The following is a 21479-nucleotide window of genomic DNA, read 5'->3' on the forward strand; positions in this document are numbered from 1 at the left end:
CTCTGTGGTTTTCAGATATGGGAAAAACCAATATCCTTCATGACCTTTGGTGAACTCGAACTTGACTTCTTTTTGTATAACAAGGAGATCTAGGTGGTCCCTCTTCTTATTCTGAAATTTAATTAAGCACAAGGGAACTTAGTACTTACCCTTGTCTTATCCCTCATACTTCAAGGATGCCCTAAAACATCTCATACAAAGGAAGGTCAGATAATTCTGGATCTTGGAAAGACTTTTAAGGTTCTGATGGCTGTGGTTGGAATAATACAGGTGGTGCCCTATTCCATTCAGCAGGAGCTATTAGTTTATTTCCCTACTGAACTGTTAAACATTATTACTTCTTATAGTGCAAAACAAAACTACAATGAGGTATCACTTCACACCAATCAGAATGACTATCATCAGGGAACCCTCCTACACTGTTGGTGCGAATGTAAATGGGTATAGCCATTATGGAGAACAATATGGAGGTTCCTCAAAAAAGTAAAAATAGAGACTTCCCTGGTGGCGCAGTGGATAAGACTCCACGCTCCCAGTGCAGGGGGCCCGGGTTTGATCCCTGGTCAGGGAACTAGATCACACATGCATGCCACAACTAAGAGTTTGCATGCCACAACTAAGGAGCCTGCCTGCCACAACTAAGACCCGGCACAACCGAATAAATAAATAAATAAATAAATAAATATTTTAAAAAGAAAAAGTAAAAATAGAGCTACCATATGACCCAGGAATTTCGCTCCTGGGCATACATCCTGAAAAGACAAAATCTCTAATTCGAAAAGATACAGGCACCCCAGTGTCCACAGCCGCACTATAAGCAACCCAAGTGTCCATCAACAGATGAAATGGGTAAAGAAGATGTGGTGTATATATGCAATGGAATATTACTCAGCCATAAAAAAGAATGAAATATTGCCATTTGCAACAACATGGATGTACCTAAAGAATACCACACTAAGTGAAGTCAGACAAAGACAAATATTATATGCTATCACATGTGGGATCTAAAAGATATACAAATGAATTCATTTACCAAACAAAAACAGACTCACAGACATACAAAACACACTTATGGTTACCAAAGGGGAAAGTGGGGGCAGGGCGAGGGATAAGTTAGGTAAACAATAAAGATTTACTGTATAGCACAGGGAACTATATTCAATATCTTGTAATAACCTATAATGGAAAAAAATCTGAAAAAAAAAATAACTGAATCGCTTTGCTGTATACCTGAAACTAACACAAGATTGTAAATCAGCTCTTCTTCAATAAAAAATAAAGTCAGCTGCTACCTAGGGAATATGAAAAAAAAACAACAAAAAACAAACAAAATACCCCAACATTATTATTTCTTATTTGTTTAGAACAGAAAAGGAAAATTTCCAGCTGCTGCATTTCTGAACCTCTTATAAAATTTTCTTTGAAGTCCTCTTCTCTATTATGAGATGCCTAACATATTAAGCCTGTAAATGTCAGACCGACTAATAACGATCGATGGTGATGGTAACTCTCACTTGTATGCTTAAGGGACACAACTAGTGTTAGGAGACCTGGGGTCTACTTACTTATGTTACACTGTGCTATTTTTGTGTGCTTGTCAAAGATCCACTATTTCTGTGTAATTACTACTCTGCGCCTCCCTTCCTTCTATGGACTATAATGTAGACACAGTAATTCCAGCCTACCTTTGTTCCCAGTGGAAAGAAGGTAGAAGTCCAAGGAATTGTACGTTAAAAACAAATTTATTCATTCGTAATTGAGATTTTTTTTATGAGTCTCTAAGTATTAACTACAATAAATATAAATCCTGTACAATATTCAAACATATTATAATAAAAGTTATTTGCCTTAAAGTAATGAGCATTTTAAATTTTAAATTCTTTAGATTTAATTTTAACTCTATCACCACTTTTATGTTAAAACTTTATTGTCTAAAGAACGATTTCAGTGTGGGAAGAGTGGTAGGGGACGAAACACAGACCATATTAGAATGGGCTAACACAGAAGCTACAAATCTGGAATTGAACATAGCTTTGTGTTTTTCCTGTCTGAGTCGGGGTGGTGGTCTCAGGCTTGATCTGAGACACACTAGGTGTTTCCATTTAATACGGGGAGGTGGGGGCAAAGGACATGTCATGAGATCTTCAAAATGAAATTAATTTAGATACACATAAGAATTTTTCTCAGAACAGATATGCAGGATGATAGATGGAGTGACGAAGATGAGGATCTTCTAGTAATGGCCCTGAGCCTCTCAGGAGTAGCATTCCAATGCCATAGCAAGGTTACTGTCCCCAAGCAGGCCACCAACCCAGAGAAGCGTAGTTTTCCTTGGGTGAGAGGAAGCTGGTGGGGTTCCAGAAAGAGCTCCCCAAGATCTCTCATGGTTCTTTTGCTATCGCAGCTGAGATGCAACAGTCATGCAACTCTGGCAGTTACGAATTATTTTTCCTCTGGGGAAAACCACTTAATAACTCATTTAATTTGTCATGAGCCAGTTATACCAAGACGATGGCACTTCCAGGCCTGTCAAAAGCTACAGAGTGACCTAGAAATACAAACAAAAGATAGGGACTGTGGATGCAATGTTGGCCAACCAATCTTTCTTGGCCAAAGGTCCTGTTAGCATTATGGAAAGAATTTTGGCCAAGTGTAAGCAGTGGGACTTCTGACTCATGAACGTTTCGGCCGTGTCACATATCTTAGTTTCCTCTGGCTCATGTTCTTTATCAGTCTTTCTAACCTTTGGTTCAGCTATTTTCCGTCAAGAGCCAGCCTGCAGGCAGGACCTGGTGATCCCATACCTAAGTATTCCTCCTGAACTATGCCTTCTGCCCACGTGCTATTAAGTGCAGCCCTGTGTGCAGCTCTGGAGAAGTTCATGAGCATTTAGCAGCCCCGGGGCATGCATGGCCACCAAGAGATGGAGAGCCCACTGTGTGTGTGTGTGTTTGTTACAGATGGCTGTGCTCCTCTCTTCTGCGAGTTAGCTGGAGCTCTGCTGAGTCAGAGTTTCAAAAACAATGACAAGCTCAACTGAGCAAGGACCTAGACTCAGAGCAGATGTTTCCAAGTTTTAACAAAACAAAATCTCAGCAGGTTTTAATATAATTCAAACAGTAGTCACTCAAAGATTTTGGCACACAAAGCAGGTCGGTGGCTCTCTTCCCCTTACTTATTCTAGTAGATTGTAGCCCTGGAATTCACTGAAATGAGCTCATTGTTCTCTGCTGACACAGAAAGCCCTTCTCGCTATTAAGAGGCTAGTGAAGGGGGAATGTTAGTGTTTAACAGGCACAGAGCTTTCCGTTGGGGAAGATAAAAGTGCTGGAGATGGATGATGGTGATGGTTGCACAACGATGCAAATGTCCTTAATGCTGCAGCCTTGTACACTTAGAAATGGCAAAGTTTATGTATGTTTTGCCACAATAAAAAACTACTTCAGTGAAAACTGCAGGCATGCAGGTTTTGGGGGGGAAATAGAGTTTCAGTATTGAACATTGAAGAACTGTTCTTTTTTTCTCACAAGACCTTTTCTTTCTGGTACACATAGGGAGTCCAGAATCTTAGAGAATTGAAAAGAAGAATTGAAAAGAAGAATAAGAAAAATTCTAAGTAATCCAAATGCATAAAGCTTTCTTGATTAAATAGTAGTGACAAAGTTTTTTAAGGGTGAAAAACAGGGAAGGAATTTAACTTCTCTAACGAACAAAAAACCATCCAAGCACACATGTTCACTAAATTAGGTGAACTGATTTTTGGATCTGTTTTGATTCAGCAGTTTACTTTGGGAAGACTGCTATCAAGTGAGCTCCAGGATATTTGAAAGAAAACAAGTCATATTTTAGAAATGAAAAAGGGTACTCAGACCATGAAAATATCGGATCTGAAATTACATGAAGAATTGGTGTCACACACTAGCCTCATTATTTTTGAGCTGTGTCAAGTTTGGGATTTAATTTTTTTTCAGCTCTTCAGCCCATTGTCAACACTTCAATCTGACGTTTGAAGTGTGAAGGAATGGATTGTTTGATAACCAACCTATAAACTATTGTGGTGAATGAAGCTTCTCCAGGGAAAGCAATGATCAAGCCAGTGGCACAGGGGACTAGAGTACAGCTCCTTTGGGCTCAAGAGGGAACAGAATTGTGTCCAATTACAAGGTCTACATGGGGGCAGGAGGTAGTGGCATGTTCGGGTCTAGATTAGTTAAGACAGGTGATTCACTAACATCCTCAGGACCAACAACACTCCAACAAGACAGAGGATTATAGCACAAGTACCTTTGAGTGATGCACTAACAGTTCTCATCCACGAATCCTAACTTGTCCACCACCTTAAGATGTTGGTGTCCATCTGGAGTGGAAGCTGGGAGGACAGACAGCACAGGGCTACTTACGTCGTTGAAGGAAAATGACCACTATGAGTGGGTTAGGGTGGCTCTTCAATATATTATTCCTTCAAAAGGTAAAAGGGACTATTTTATTCTCAAGTTCCTCAAACACAACTGGGTAAAACTCAGAACACAGACAAGCAGTCCTGGCAGGGAAAGGCACTTCTAGAAGCAAAGACTGAAGTAGCTCCTTTGCAATTTGAGGCTTAAAGGCCAGAAGCATAGAGGCACCTTTTCTGATTTAAAAAAAAAAAGTACTTGTTGAGGGTAGGGAGGTGGAAATTGTAAAGGTGTTCAGGGGTGGTATGTAAGGGGAGTCAAGTTTCATGCATTTACTGTATTCATGTATCTGTAGTCAATTCTTCATCAAAAACACAGGGGGGATTCATAAGGATACTTATTATACAGAATAAAGTATAGGGGTCAAGGGGATATGATATCTCTCAGTTTGAATAATTCTCTAACTTTAATAATGTATGAATTTATTTTAAAGGAAACGTCACAAAAACCCAAGAGAAAAAATACATGCTCACATTCTCAGACCAACACCAGTTTCAGGAAAAGTGATCTGACTCAAGAGACTCTATGACTCTAAATGAAGAAAGAATCACTATGAGAAATGTAGCTGGCAAGACAATCTTTTCTTTTATTCATACATGAAGACACAAAATTAAAATATCCTCACAGAATTTTGAAATTCCTAAAAAACACATCTGTAGACTTTTAGGCATTGTCTGTAGCTCCAAGTCTGAAAAACACTTCTCTGGCCTAAGACGTTGCAGCTAGTGGTCCTAATTCAAATACTAAAAATAGCTGCCTGGGGGCCTGGTTCATTAAATTCATATTATAAATTTCTTTTTTTTGATAAAGTAGCAATTCCATTTCAATGTTTTAAATGCCTGGCCCATGGTAGGTGCTTAGTATAAATTTATTAAAGGACCCACACACCTATGGTCAATTAATCTTTGACAAAGGAGGCAAGAATATACAGTGGGAAGGGGTGTGGGGAAGTTGGACAGCCACACGTAAATCAATGAAGTTAGAACACACCCTCTCACCATACACAAAAATAAACTCAAAATGGCTTAAAGACGTAAATATAAGACATGACACCGTAAAACTTAGGCAAAACATTCTCTGACATAAATCTTACCAATGTTTTCTTAGGTCAGTCTCCCAGGGCAATAGAAATAAAAGCAAAAATAAACAAATGGGACCTAATCAAACTTACAAGCTTTTGCACAGCAAAGGAAACCATAAACAGAACGAAAAGACAACCTACAGACTGGGAGAAAATATTTGCAAACGATGTGACCAACAAGGGCTTAATCTCCAAAATATACAAACAGCTCATACAACTCAACAACAAAAAAACAACCCAATTGAAAAATGGGCAGAAGATGTAAATAGACATTTCTCCAAAGAAGACATACAGATGACCAACAGGCACATGAAAAGATGCTCAACATTGCTAATTATTAGAGAAATGCAAATCGAAACTGCAATGATGTACCACCTCACACCAGTCAGAATGGCCATAATTAAAAAGTCTATAGATAACAAATGCTGGAAAGTATGTGGACAAAAGGGAACCCTCCTACATTGTCGGTGGGAATGTAAATTGGTACAGCCATTATGGAGAAAAGTATGGAAGTTCCTTAAAAAACTAAAAATAGAGCTACCATATGATCCAGCAATCCCACTCTTGGGCATAGAGTCAGACAAAACTATAATTCAAAAAGATACATGCACACCTATGTTCAGAGCAGCACTATTCACAATAGCCAAGACATGGAAACAACCTAAATGTCCATCAACAGATGAACAGATAAAGAAGATGTGGTACATATATACAATGGAATACTACTCAGCCATAAAAAACAAAATATTGCCGTTTCCAGCAACATGGATGGGACTAGAGATTATCATACTAAGTGAAGAAAGTCAGAAAGAGAAAGACAAATACCATATGATATCATTTATATGTAGAATCTAAAATATAACACAAATGAACTTATCTACGAAACAGAAACAGACTCACAGACATAGAGAACACACTCGTGGTTGCCAAGGGGAAGGGGTGGGCGGGGGAAGGATGGAGTGCGAGTTTGGGGTTAGCAGATGCAAACTATTATATATAGGATGGATAAACAACGAGGTCCTATTGTATAGCACAGGGAACTATATTCAAAATCCTGTGATAAACCATAATGGAAAAGAATATATAAAAAAAGAATGTTTAGGTATGTATAACTGAATCACTTTGCTGTATAGCAGAAATTAACACAACATTGTAAATCAACTATACTTCAATAAAAAATAAGTTTAAAAAATTTATTAAAGGAATAAATGAATGAACCCATACTAATGCATTTCACTCTAAGACTGTTTTCACAGGCTCTGTGTGTGAGCGCTAAAGTTTTTTCCCTCCCCCGCTGCTCTTCCTTTGTCTTTGACCTGGGAAGACAGTGGTCAAACCAACAGTTCAAACCAATTGTCAGCACTCTGTAGGCATCAGGTTACAGCCTGCGGCGGAGAGTGGCTATAGGTGGCGGATGCACACATCGGAGAAACGTCATATCCACTGTGAACAGACACAGACACAAACTAGGGGCACCTTTCAGAAAGACTTGATAGCTAATACTGCAGGTGGCTTATAGTGAAATTACGACCTCTAACCCCCTTTTTAGGAGAAACAGGAGACGGAACACAATCTATAAATAAAAATTTTGAACTAAGTAAGCCAATTCTTAATTCCAGATAAAACATTAAGAAACCCAGAGGGGGCTTCCCTGGTGGCGCAGTGGTTGAGAATCTGCCTGCCAATGCAGGAGACACGGGTTCGAGCCCTGGTCTGGGAAGATCCCACATGCCGCGGAGCAACTAGGCCCGTGAGCCACAACTACTGAGCCTGCGCGTCTGGAGCCTGTGCTCCGCAACAAGAGAGGCCGCGACAGTGAGAGGCCCGCACACCGCGATTTAGAGTGGCCCCCGCTTGCCGCAACTAGAGGAAGCCCTCGCACAGAAACGAAGACACAACACAGCCAAAATAAATAAATAAATAAATAATAATTAAAGGTGCTAATAATTAAAAAAAAAAAGAAACCCAGAGGATGGACAGGCGTCCCCTAAGGATATGTACCAGTCTGTGAGATGCTGGCCAGCACTGCTCATGGATGAACTCAGAGCTTATTATCACTGGTGGATCCCTTTCTCTGGCAATAGAGATATTTTCCTGGGGAACCGTGTCTTTGTCAAACACTTGCTACTTAATTTTTCACTGTTTCTGCTAACTTGTGCCACACTTACATTAAGACTATTAAAGAGTTAAAGAAAAAACCTTAGGAATCTACATATATAGATTTTGGATTAATTTCTAGCCCCAGTATTTTGGATTAATTTCTAGAAGATGAACTACATTTCCCTAAGGCCTATTTCTTTGATGATTAAAATTAAACAACACCAGAAACTAACACTTAATATTTCGTTAATGAGAACATGAGGATACCCAAAAAGCTGAATTTCCTAGTCTGCGTCCAAACTCCAGAGCTGAAATTACGCTTCGATGTGGGACTGGGAAATAGCTGTGTGGCTAACTTTTCCCAATATTCTAATATTAGCTCAGCTGTTAATGGCCTCAGAGAAGGGGCTGGGTAGATGTTATAAGCCTCTGGAAGTGTGTTTTCAGTAAGGCTTGGATACGTGCATGTTCTATGTAAACTATTCTGCTCTTTTTATTCAATGTACAATTATTTAAAAGGAGGGAAGGAGGGGAGAGAAAAAAAACAGTGGAAGTTAGTCAAGAACGCAAATTCATTCATTGTAACTTTCCTGCAACCAGTAAAACAGGACCTTCAAATTATTTCTTTGTTCGTTTTTCCATAAATATTGTGGGTGTGTAGCTACAAAGGGGTGGGGGTTTGGGGGAGGAAATGTAAGGAGAGAAGACACTCACCTAGTTCGGGTGCTTTGCTTAGCACAAATGCATAAGCCCAGAATTTGCTGACAGGTCCATTGTAAAAACCCTGGTCACAAACTGAATGCTTCAGGCCTTTGGTCATCAAAATGTACACCATATAAGCACCAGTTCGAAGAGCACCGAATATACTTCATAATGAAAAGAGAAAAGAAACAACATTCAGGAAAATAATTTCACATCTGACATTAACCATTCTTAGAAGACTGCCATCGGCAGGAAATAGGTAGAGAGGCATCACGTCATTTGCATTTACCCAGAAGCATTTAAAAATGTTTTGTAAACAAGAGTAGGAAAATTCCTCACTGCTTTCTTCTGAAGGCCATGCCACTTATTCTGCACCAGTGTTCCAAAAAGAGGTCATGGAAAAGGGGAATGGATCCAGGGCAGGATCTCAAGAATTCTGATAACCTTTGTTTTTCAGCTTGAGAACTATCCCTTGGGATGAGATGGGGTTGGCTGAAAACTCCTGGAATTATCTCAGTTCTGTCCTTTGTCCAATCATTCTCCAAATCGCCTGGCTCTGTTCCCTGAATCTCTCTCTCTATCCCGTCTTTCTCACAGAAGCCAGAGGAAGAAGGCTTAGCTCTGCTGTCAGAACCCCCGCTCCACCCGCCGAAGTCCATCCAGGTTCACGCCCCTGAGCTCCCATAACCATTCACTGACACCGCTCCAGCACTCTCCTTCAATGCCCTCTATTGTATTTGCCTCTACATAGGCGTGGGTGCTCAAAGACTGTTGAAAAAGTGAGATTGTTGAAAAGAAAACTGACATATGGACTTGTTATCAAGGAACTGCTAAGGAAACAGGAGAGCTCTGGAGTGTGTTGAGCTCAATGATGTAACATGAAGTATGAAAGGACTTGGCAACTGGAACAGGCAACCTCCGTCACGTAGTGAACCCTGTACGCATGTGTCCCAGAGTTCACAAGCCACACGCATGACTGAAAGGAGAGCTGGCTGACCATGGGGGGAGATGTGTTTACCCATCCTATTTCTGGCAGCATTCCCTTTTTAGGTTCTAAAAGTCAGTTAGCATAGAAAACAAATTTATGGTTACCAAAGGGGAAAAGGGGGTGGGGGAGGGATAAATTAGGAGTTTGGGATTAGCAGATACACACTACTATATATAAAATACACACCAAGCTCCTACTGTATAGCACAGGGAACTATATTCAGTATCTTATCATAAACCATATTGGAAAAGACTATGAAAAAGAATAATTTATGTGTGTGTATAACTGAATCACTTTGCTGTACCCCAGAAACTAACATAACATTGTAACTCAACTATGCTCCGATTAAAAAAGGAAAATTAAATTAAAAACAGTCAGGAGATAAACTAGTGAACAGCTACTTAAATGAGCAGCAACCTCACCCAACAGGGAAATAGGAGTTTTCTTTCTTTTCAGAGGCATTATCATTTATTTAAAATGTCTTAAGTGCTGCTTCCGACTAAGTCATTCCACTAGGCTACCCCGTCCACAAACATGCATCCACCAGCGAGAACTAAAGGTCAACTCTGCACAGAACCAAGGTAATGAAGTTAAATTCCTGGCAACTGTCTATTAAGTGGGGATTTTGTGAGTAGCTTCTCTAATGACATATGGCCTACATTAAACAGAGTGACTCTTTCCAACATATAAAACAATCCTGCATAGGATTATTGGTATGATTTTACATTTGTAGATCTTGTTTAATCCTTCAGTGTCTCCCCGCTGTACTTAGAATGTAACTCCCAACTCCTTAGTGGGACCTGCAAGGCTCTGAATGACCTCTCATTCCCCCCTTTTTCACCTTCCTTCCTGCCATTCTCTTCCCACTCACTGTGAGCCAATCATTCCAGCACTTTCTGATCCTTTCAGTTTTCTGCCTTTTCCTCTTTTTAGGGAGCTTTTCTTCCCCATGTTCACTTGAAGGCTGCTCCTTTTCACTTTCTTGTCTCAAAGAAATGTCCCCTCCTGCTGGAATGACCTAAGCCTTTACAGTCAATAAGCTGTCCCGATTTGGGAATGGGGAGTTGGATTTCATTGGGAACGTCAGGTAATGGAGATTTTGCCGTCTTACCTGAATTGATTTTTCATGGTTTGTCTTTACCTCACCAGATGATGGCTAAATTTTCATAGGAAAAGTTGCCACCATCACCAAATTAAGATTATTAGCAAACTGGGGACTGACTTGTTGCTGTGGAAGGTATTATGGAAATATTGATATGGCATGTCCACTGCATACAGAGCAGACACTGTTGGTTGCCTATTTAAGGGCCAAGTCCCTTTCTCCTTCTCTGTGTTAAAAGAACCCTGATTTTGTCCAGGTTCTCCCAACTCATGATTCCCCTAAGGAAGGTGACCTTATCTTCAACTTAGGAGTAAATCCTAATGACCTAAAGCAAGTTTTAGTAACTTCCCACTTCCCACTTCCCTTACCAGTGATTTGTTAAGATGGGCATTGACCCAATTCTAGCCAATGTGATGTGAGGAGAGGGCTGCTGGGGGCCTTTTTGGGAAAGGTTTCCTTGCTCATTACCACATATTGCTTGCAAGTGCAAGCCATCTTGCAACCAGGAGGGAGCTACCTTGAGGACAAAGCTAAGTCAGAGAGGATGGCAAAGTATTCCTTCAAGATGTGACTGAGCTGCTGAGTTAACCAATCTTTCAGTGACCCCATCACAAGACTTCTCGTTTTGGGGATAAAAACTTCCTTACTGTATAAACTATTTGGAGTTTTGCTTTTTATTATTTACACCCCAAAGCATCCCAGCAGACACAACACACCAGAGACTTCAGGAGACTTTTGAATACTAGTTAACATTTGGTAGCTATCAAATCTTGGCCAACCCAATACATCTAGTCATAGACACTGCTGGTGAACTACTTACTGTATCAGTTATCTGCCTTTCATAGACCAGTGGGAGATATGTCAGTGACTTTTGTACAAGCCAAAAGCAAAGAAACACACAAATGACACACTTTCACTATGCATCGGTCTCTGCTCCTTACCCCAGACCTATGACTTTTCTGAACCATCAGTACATTGTAGGGACCATGTCTCTCCCCACTGAGTCAAGCCCACCACACCCAGGAAGCTGAGCCCTTCCTCTACTATATTTTGCTGCTAGACTGTGTGCTTCACACATGATCAGTGTAGATCCAAGGAAATAATTACTACCTTTTTATCTTCCTGAGTCTCAAAACTCATTGTAGTTTAACTATACCTAATTTCTTAAGTATCGGCACAGCTATTAATCCTTTCATTTGTTAAATATTTATTGGCAATGTTCTAGATGCTGGGGTGACAAGAATCAATACACTGACTCTGGCTGCTGCTGCTGCAAGACTTCGGAGGAGGTGGTATTGGAGTCAGGCATAAATACGTATCCAAACTTTGAGGGTTAGGGCACGAGGAGGTCATTTCAGAGCACTGCAGAATTGAAAGTTTAGGTATCATGGTGACCCACAACATTACTGGCAACAAGAGCATAGCACATATTATTGTCCCATATCTGGACATAAGCCTCACTCCCTAAGCTCTGAACAATAAGGCTGACTCAAAACAGAGGACAGTGCATTTTTCAGGGAAACCCTCAGTGCCAGCCATTGGGCCTATGTGTCTGAGGGCAAAGGCGCTTTGTTGTGATGTGACAATGCTACTGCTGGGGAGCCGTAGGGGAGCTGCTTGGCCAGGGGGATGATTGTTATTTGTGGGAAGCCAGTAGCTCTGCCTCTGGCACATCTCAGCCACTGTACGCTTTGGAACCATACAGCTTTTTGTTATAACTGGGCACAGGGCACAGGGTCCTTAGACTGTGATACTTCAAGGGAGCAAACATTTTTTCCTCCCTAAGTCACATCATCTTGATGTGATGCAAGAGACAAATATGCAGCTTATGTTCTGCTCTGCCCAGTCCTTACTCATACTTCTGGCGGATATCACTAATCAATCTTGACATACTCTCTGGCCATGCCTGCACATTGCATCAACGTTCCCAACCAGTATAAGCCACTACCAATAGATGAGAGCTGCAAATGTCAATCACAGTGCTCTCATTTACTAGTTTAATGACTGGACAAATTACTTAGCCTCTCTAAGTCTTTATTCATCTGAAATAATAATCATACCTAACTTGTAAGTTAGTTCTATGAATTTTGTAGAACCATATAAGTAAGGTATTTAGTTAGCATAGAGCCTCTAATATATGGGTGCTGAATAAAACAGTTTTTATTGTACTATTATTATTTTATTACTATTTATTGCTGTTATTATTGCTGCTTTACTTGGTCTGTCCTTCAATGTTGAAAATCACTTTTAACTCTCATCTCACTTTATCAGGTAAGAGCGGTTAAGTCTAATTATCCCTAATCGAAAGTCAAGGAAACTGATATACTGAGAATTTGATTTGCACTAATGATTATTCCTTTTATTAAGTGTTTTATTGTTAAGTGTTTATTAAGTGTTTTATTTCATGAGCCAACTTTTCACAAAATAAGTGATAGCAAGTTCACAGTAGAATGTGAAATGAGCATTTTCTATAGAACATGTTGAGGGAGAGATTGTTGATATAGAAAAGCATCTGGTTCATATGAAATTTATCTTTCGATCAGATGATAAAGGTTATTCTAAATCTAGGGCCTCAAAGAGGCCGAGAGTCTGGGCCACTGTGTTTAATGAGGGCAGATGACTACTTACTGCATCATACCCCTTTTCTAGCTGTTAAGGTCACAAGAGCATCTTTTTTTTTTTTTTTTTTTAAAGAAATACATCATTTTTCCTACCAAAATCTAGTTTCGATTATAACAGTTAATGGAAGAGCTCAGTGGAGGGTGCAGTGGATGTTTCTGCCCCCTTTAGCTATGTTAGGCACAATGCAGCAAGGAGATCTGGAGGACATCACAGCCTGATTAACTGAGGCGCTTCTTCTCTATCAGATGTTCTGGATTTCTGGTCCAGAAGAAGCCTGTTTCATCATCATTAATCATTTGCCACGGATGTACTCAAGGAAGTGCCAAGAATGCCCATCGGACTGTTACTGTGATACTCTGGGGGTGGGGATAGGAACCTTCTATTCTGTACCATACGCATTTCTGCATTGTTTGACTATTTTAAAGCAAGCAGATATTAGATTGACAAGTTAAAAAATATATTTTTTAAATAGGTGCCTAGTTACAATTTATACATTGAATAAATAATCACAATGATACTAGCTTGCAACTTCTTAGTATGAGGTTGAGATACAACACTAATCCCTGATCAACCCATGGATGACACACTGGCACTGGGACTGGCGAAGAAAAACTGACTTATTTATTGAATCAACACCTATGTCATCAACATCCGCCAAGTGTCAGATATTAGAGTACTCACTGGGTCAGCGAGAGTCTCTACAGCTCATTGTAGGAGACAATAAACATGTAAATAAACAAATATATGTGTATTGTAGAAACAAATTTCAAATTCTGATGGAACAATTCATGGTGTAAGTGCTGGGGTCCTTTCTAAAAAAGCTTGAGAGATATGGCTAATCTTCTTTCAAACCCACACTCTGACTATGAGGTCTGACTATGTATTTACTTGAGAAAAAGTTAAATAACCCTGTATTCTAGCCTTCCAATTTTAGTGCCATCTGGAAGTCAAAGTGGAATACCTCAGTAATGACTGTAAGAATTCCAGAATTCTGCCCTGTGAAGAAAGAGCCTTGGGTATAAATCATCAATAATACTTTCAATTATTTCTACATGAACATTAATAGTTGATAAAACCACTTTAGCATTGCTCCCTTCTTGGCCCTCAACTTAAATGTAAGGTATTTTGGACTCAAAACAAGGTTTCTCAAGGACTTTTTATTATGAAGTGCCAACCACACTGACCCCCTTCCCCCCTCCCCACTCCCAGCTAACTCAATAACCAAAGGTGCAATTACTTCCAGGATTGAGCAACAAAAACATTTCATTACACTTGTATCCTATAATCAGAAAAAGAAAAAAGAAAAAACTTGTGAAATTTTGTCAGTTGTCAAAACATGGGAACGTCTGATCTAACAGTAGCTACTCTTTATAAACATGGGAGAGGCCACTGATTTTCCTGATAACAAACTTTAACTGCCATTAGACTCTTTTAGACTCTGACAACTGTCCTAGACTCTGACAGTTTCCAGAATAGGAAGAATACTCAATGATCCCAGAATAGGTTAAAGCAACTTAACAACAACCAAAAAATTGCCATGCTTGTGACAGGGAATGATGGCATGTCCATATCAGTATTATGTCTCTAACGACAACCCACCTTTCCACACTTGATGACAGGTATCCTTAACAGAGAATGTCTATTTTAGTTTGGTCTAGTCTGGTCTTTGCTAAAAACATATTTTTCAATAATAATATAACAAGCCATCAATGTGTGAAGTTTTTTTTTTTGTCCAATAAATCAGCAGTTAAGTGGGGATATACATCGTAGTTTTAAAAAATTTACTTTCTCTACTCTTTCTCCAGTAACAATTCAGAGTGTACATTTTCACTTTTTATGGAGTGATCATTTCTAAGTGTGACTCATCTATCTTGATTGGCATATTTAATTGCATATCTCCATTAGAAAGTTTGAAGTTCCTTGTGGATCAAGAAACATGAGGCTAAAATTGCATTTTATATATATATATACACACACACACCAAAATTAAAAATACACACATCTTTTGAAATCTTGCCATTTGGGACAACGTGGATGGACCTTGAGGGTATTAAGTTAAGTGAAATAAGCCAGACTGAGACAGACAAATACCATATGGTTTCACTCATATGTAGAATATAAAAAACTAATAAACTAACAACAAAGATAAATGAATAAAGCAAACCAAACAAAAATATGTAGATGTAGAAGAGAGAGTAGTGGTTACCAGAGGGGAAGGGTGAAATGGGTAAAGGGCATCAACTCTAGGGTGATAGATACTAAAATTTTGGTGGTGAGCACACTGTAGGGTATATGGAAATAAAAATATAATATTGTACACATGAAACATATAGTGTTATGAACCAACGTTACCTCAATTTTTAAAAATTAATAAAAAAAAAGCAAAAAGATGGTTAGGACATAATATAAATGTCCTAATATAATTGACATGAGAATTATTAAATACATTACAATGAACACAATACAGCAATAAAATATACCAGGTACAGTTGCCTTAGGTGCTGACATAGAAGAGCTCCAGGGTAAATGATGATTAAGTGAAAAATATAAGGAGCAGAACATTCTATAGTATGATCCAATTTGTGTACATTTTAAAGAGATTATGCATACACAAACTGTTAGTTATAAAAATATTTATGAAGGAAAACCATTCAAGCTGTTAACAATCATTCCTATTAGAATTTTGTTTTACAATATCCATGCATTGCTTTTTTTCAGGAGCTATTAGAAACCTAATTTTAAATTCTCATTTCTAATATTTATAGTCTGATATCAAATAACCCTTGGGTTTTTTATTAATAAAAAAAATGATACCTTAAAAGCAGTATGGAGGTTCCTTAAAAAATTAAAAACGTAGAACCTACCCTATGGTCTAGCAATTCCACTCGTGGGTATATATCCAGAAAAAAACAAAGACTCTAATTTGAAAAGACACATGAACACCAGTGTTCATAGTGGTGCTATTTACAACAGCCAAGACATGAAAGCAACTTAAGTGTCCATCAACAGATGACTGGCTTAAGAAGATGTGGTACACATATACACACACACACACACACACACACACACACACACTGGTGTATTACTTAGCCATAAAAAAGAATGCAATATTTCCATTTGCAGCAACATGAATGGACCTAGAGAATATTATGCTTAGTGAAATAAGTCAGAGAAAGACAAATGGTATATACTATCATTTCTATGTGGAATCTAAAAAATAATACAAATGACTCTGTATACAAAACAGAAACAGCCTCACAGACATAGAAAACAAACTTATGGTTACCAAAGGGAAGTGGGAGGTGGGGAGTGATAAATTAGGAGTATAGGTTTAACAGATACAAACTGCTATACACTAAAATAGACAAGCGACAGGGTTTACTGTATAGCTTAGGGAATTATATCCAATATCTTGTAATAACCTATAAGGGAATATAATCTGCAAACAAACAAAAACAACCCCAAACTGAATCAATATGCTGTACACCTGAAACTAACACAATTTTGTATATCAACTATATCTCAGCAAAAAAAAAAAAAAAAAAAAAAGATACCTTAAAGGTCTGAATGTTACTTAGACAATAACTCCTTTGCTTCTCAGAGATCAGATATATTAGATGGAACTTTTAGTCTACAGGGGAATCAGACAGCCAACAACAACCACGAAAAGGGACAGAAATAAATAATTGAAACTGAGATACACGGCAAATCCTGAGCAGAAAAGCTGAACCTAGTTTAGAACAGGAATGGGAGGATAGAGGAAGCCTCTGGAGAAATATCATTTAAACCCTGAAATATGGAGTAGCTTCCACTGCATTTCTTGTAATGGTATCTACTGTTAAATAGAATCACATGGGATGATATTCATGAACTCCTAGACTAAGTAAATGCTACATGTTGCGTGTGGAGTCTATCAGAGCTAAAGACTTCATGAAAGAAGCTATCTTAGTGGATACTTTGGTTCCCTGACAGACAGAGAGAAGGCGGGCATGTACTCTATGACTGTTCTCCATACCCACCACGAATCCCCTTGATAAATCAGAAAACTTCAGTCTGAAACAGATGTTCTTATTAGAAGTTTGGTAGGATGGTTTGGTATTGATGCACTTTCTGATGTATCTGTCTATTACCTTAACTTGTAAACCTAAGCGTTTGCGGGGGGGGGGGGGGAAGAAGAAGGCTTAAGGATCTGAATTGTTGCTTAGAGAAAACTGCAGGGTACAGTCCTTGCATCTGGAGTGTGCAACTTGGATATAACACACTTATTCCAGGTATCTGACAAGGCAAAAAATATTGGGTCAAGTTTGAAAAACTAACTTGATATAGACCAGCCTGGCAGAGTGGAGAGTAAGGAAGAGTGGCAAGATGAAAAAAAATAGCAAGAATAAAGACTACTGGAGCCATAATGGATCTCAATTAGAATGCCATAATGGATCTCAATTAGAATTCCCCCAAAGAAATATGATACCTGGCTCTAGAACTATAACAGTTTAGTTTTAATTCAGAATTTTGATTGATTGCACACTGTTTCATAAAATAGGCAGGATTTTCTTTTATGTTACTTGAGCCACTGTTATTATGTTTTAATCTGAGATACAGGAATTTCACTTCCTTGGCAAGACCAGTAGCCTCCACCCCATCAGGGCTACAGTGGAAGGTGGCCACTGCTATTTTGCCCCGACTCTCAGACCACATGACGCCAGCTTCAATTCTGGCTGACAAGTACTTAACTAGATGGTGGCATGACATTTAAAGAACTTTATTGAGCTCCTACATTATGAAATTTGATTTTCACAACAACTTCATGGGGCACCACTCTCCTGGTTATATAGACAAAGAGAGAAATAGGCATGGGGAAGGCAGGGGACTGGCCCAAGGTTACACAGTTACTAAGTAACAGAATCTTCTGACTACAGCTCCAGTGCTTTGCCCTTTACCCAGCACTGACCCTGAACTCCCCAGTTGGCTTTCATTTAGGATAGTGGTTCTCAACCTGATTGGACATGACAATCACCAAGATGCGTGCTAAAACAATTCTAATGCCTAGAACCCATCTCATACCAATTCACTCAGCATCTTAGATGTGGAAGCACCTATGAGTCCTGGCTCTGGGTTAGGGACACCCTGGAGACTTCATCCTCCAGGCTGCCTTCCACTCCCCACTCCATGAACCTCTGGATGAAGCTGCCCAGGTAACTGATGAAGAAATTTGCCTATCTCTGTATCACTGCTGTCCTAGATGAGAACCCTTCTCTCTGAATTCAACCACTGATGGGATGTCATCTAATTCATTCCTGGGAAAGTGGAGACTTGCCTGTGACTAAGGCTTATTGGCTTTCACCTACATATGGAAAGAACTGTGTGCTGGTTTCTGGACTTTTACAAATGGGAACAGAGAGATAAAGTCTTACCATCAGTGACCCCTATTAAGTATGGCAGAAAATTAAAGTAAGAGACTTGTATGAACTAAAAAGAACCTGAAAATAAATGTGGGCATAATAGAGATTAATGTTGAGGCCAAAAACTCACCAGAACCACAGAAGTGGTTACACGTCTTGTTTTATAGAAAACTTTGTTCCTTTGAGAAAAACTCTTAATCTCTTTTGGAATATTCCCAAATTACTAGGACAGTGATAACTCCAGTGCCAAGACTAACAGCGTTGACCCGTTAACTCCATTGCACAGTCTTAACTAGGTTTCACAACTGCAAGAGGAAACCAAACTTTTTTGTTTTTTTCTGAGGGATGATTAATGAAAATTTCATTGGGAGAATACTTGAGTTGATGATATATAACATTATCTGTATAAACAGTCTGTTCCCCAACCCAATCCAATGCAAAAACTGAAACAAAAAGGAAGGAAAGAAGGGAGGGAAGGAGGAGAAAAAGTCACGATGACCCTCAGTTTTCAACATCCTTAAAACTGCGGACTAGGAATGTCCTTTAGGATTTGAGCCCTAAACTTCTGTCAGATCATATTATAACTATAAAAGAAAGGGAGGAAACATAAGTCATAAGTTTCTTGCTCTTTATGTGCCTAATTCCTTTCTTTGGGCTGCTAATCTAAAAATCCATTAGATAAATTTTTAATCTTTTAAAGCAGCTCATTGATTTATTTTTTTTCTGAAATTTTCATCATCATTCACCATAACTGAATGACTATAATCACAAGACATACCAAATAAAGTAAATTTAAACAATACTCATTTCATAAATATTTATTAAGTATAAATGCCTACCACGTGATAGGCCCTGTGCCATACCTTACTTCAATTGAAAAGATTTTAAGAGATCACTCAAACACCACCATTGAAAAGAGATAGTAGGAAAGGGAAAGATATTCCTTTCTAAAACATATCTTGTGTTAATATATTTTTTTAAGATAGGGATATACAGATCTCCAGGGAAATTTCTGGGAGATTTGCCAAAGGATCACATGGCCTGAAACATCTGGTGAGCTCTTTGGCAACTTTATAATGTGATCATGGGAGACCCAGCCTCCCCATCTTTGGGTCTTTTGCATCAGAAATACAGTAGTTCTCACACAGATCAATTCACCACCACCGACATGAAACTAGAGGGATGGACAGATAGACAGATAGATATTGACTGGAGCCCTTCAATGAGAGCTACCGACTTACTAGAGAGAGCCTAAGTCTTAGCAGATAACTGGTGATCTCAGAACATTGAGCCTGCACGTTAAAAAGTGGCAGTTGTGAAAATTCATTGTAGTGCTATTCCTAGGAATTGCTGGGAATTTATCTTCCAGGTGAAACTCAACCTCTTCAACTGTAAGGTGTTTATAGATGGTGCCCAGATGGGTCACTCTCCAAAAGTGACACACCGGCAGTGGTTGGCAGTGACTAATACTGCAGAGCTCACCGACTCCTCTGAAAGAGACCCCAGCCACAAACCCTAAACAGCACTTACAATCTCTGAACTCGTGGCCAATTCTGAATCCCTTTCTTAAAACTGTCAACATACTGGCATGGCTATTCTGACCTTTGTGAATATCCAAATAGTCTGCTGTGGGATCCTCTCACTTTCATTTCACGAACTTCCCATGGCTCCATGGAAGTCTGAGAGTTTTCCCTCTCTTGCACCTCAAAGCCCAAAGTATAGCCTCCCACAGACCTGTACAATGAGGCCACAGGGACTCGTGGTCCCAATTTCATCACAAAATAATTTTGAAAACAGAAATCGTAGCATAGACAAGCACATTGTGATACATTTGGGTATACGAAGTCTAATGGAAGAAGAAAAATCCACTCTGTTCCTTAACTCTTCTCTAGACCCTTGGCTTGCTTACTGTCTGTTTCCATTTTTCTTATTTATCCAGATTTTTGAGTAGAGACAAGTCTGTTATCTACTAGCAGCAAAAAGTGGAGATGACCAAAATGACTACTTTAAATTATTATGCCTATGAAAAGTTTTATATGAAAAATTTCATCTGTCTTCACCCAATTAAACAAGACATGCACATCCCTAAATAAGACTATTCATGTAGGAAGGTAATGCTAATCACTAGTAAAATATAATATCCATTGAGATAATTTATATGAAAATATTTCTGATGACTAAGGCATCCTCTAGAAGTTTAAAGTGTTATAAGAGAGGCACCCTGGTGTTAGGCAAAGAAAATCTGGCAACCAGATTCCTCCAAGTACTGAGTGCTTTAGGGCACGTCCCATAAATCTCACTTCCTTTGTAAAATGAAAATGGCATTGTCTAATATTCTGCCTACATCACAAGGTGTCCTGAGGGTCACATAAGCTGATGGATGTTAAAATTATTCACTAGCCAACAGTAAAACATTATTATTGATAACACCACAGTCTTTCATCAACACATCTTTTCCTGACTACATCATTTTTTTCTTCTAATTTTATTGAGATATAATTGGCCTACAGCACTGTATAAGTTTAAAGGGTACAACATAATGGTTTGATGTATCTACATCATGAGATGATGACCACAATCAAGTTTAGTGAACAGCTATCATCTCATATAGATACAAGATTAAAGAAATACAAAAAAATTTTGTTCCCTTGTGATGAGCACTCTTAGGGTTTCCTCTCTTAACCACTTTCATATATAACATGCAGCAACGTTCATTATATTGATCACATGGTACATTACATCCCTAGCACTTATTTATCTTATAACTGGAATTTTGTACATTTTGACCACCTTCATCTAACTTCCCCTCCCACGCCCCACCTCTGGTGACCAAAAATCTGATCACTTTTTCTAAGAGTTTGTTCGTTTTTTAAGTATAATTGACCTACAACGTTGTGTTAGTTCCTGATACACGACATAGTGATTCAATATTTCTATACATTTCAAAATGATCAACCCAACAAGTCTAGTTACCATCTGTCACCATACAAAGACACTACATAATTATTGCCCGTATTCCCTACACTCGTTT

The 21479-nt window shown here is 38.9% G+C and overlaps 1 protein-coding gene across 5 annotated transcripts in view; it reads right to left on the reverse strand.

Moving 5' to 3' along the window:
* The window catches only part of ELOVL6 (ELOVL fatty acid elongase 6), a 136095-nt gene that overhangs the window by 12361 nt on the left and 102255 nt on the right, over positions 1 to 21479 (reverse strand). For all 5 annotated transcript variants that reach the window (XM_082463003.1, XM_082463002.1, XM_082463004.1 and 2 more), the window contains one exon: positions 8350 to 8501. In XM_082463003.1, the coding sequence (XP_082319129.1) occupies positions 8350 to 8501 (152 nt within the window). The remainder of the gene's footprint in view (positions 1 to 8349; positions 8502 to 21479) is intronic.

This window comes from Balaenoptera physalus (genome assembly GCF_965194825.1).
Source record: "Balaenoptera physalus genome assembly, chromosome: 5".
Taxonomy (NCBI): Eukaryota; Metazoa; Chordata; class Mammalia; order Artiodactyla; family Balaenopteridae; genus Balaenoptera; species Balaenoptera physalus.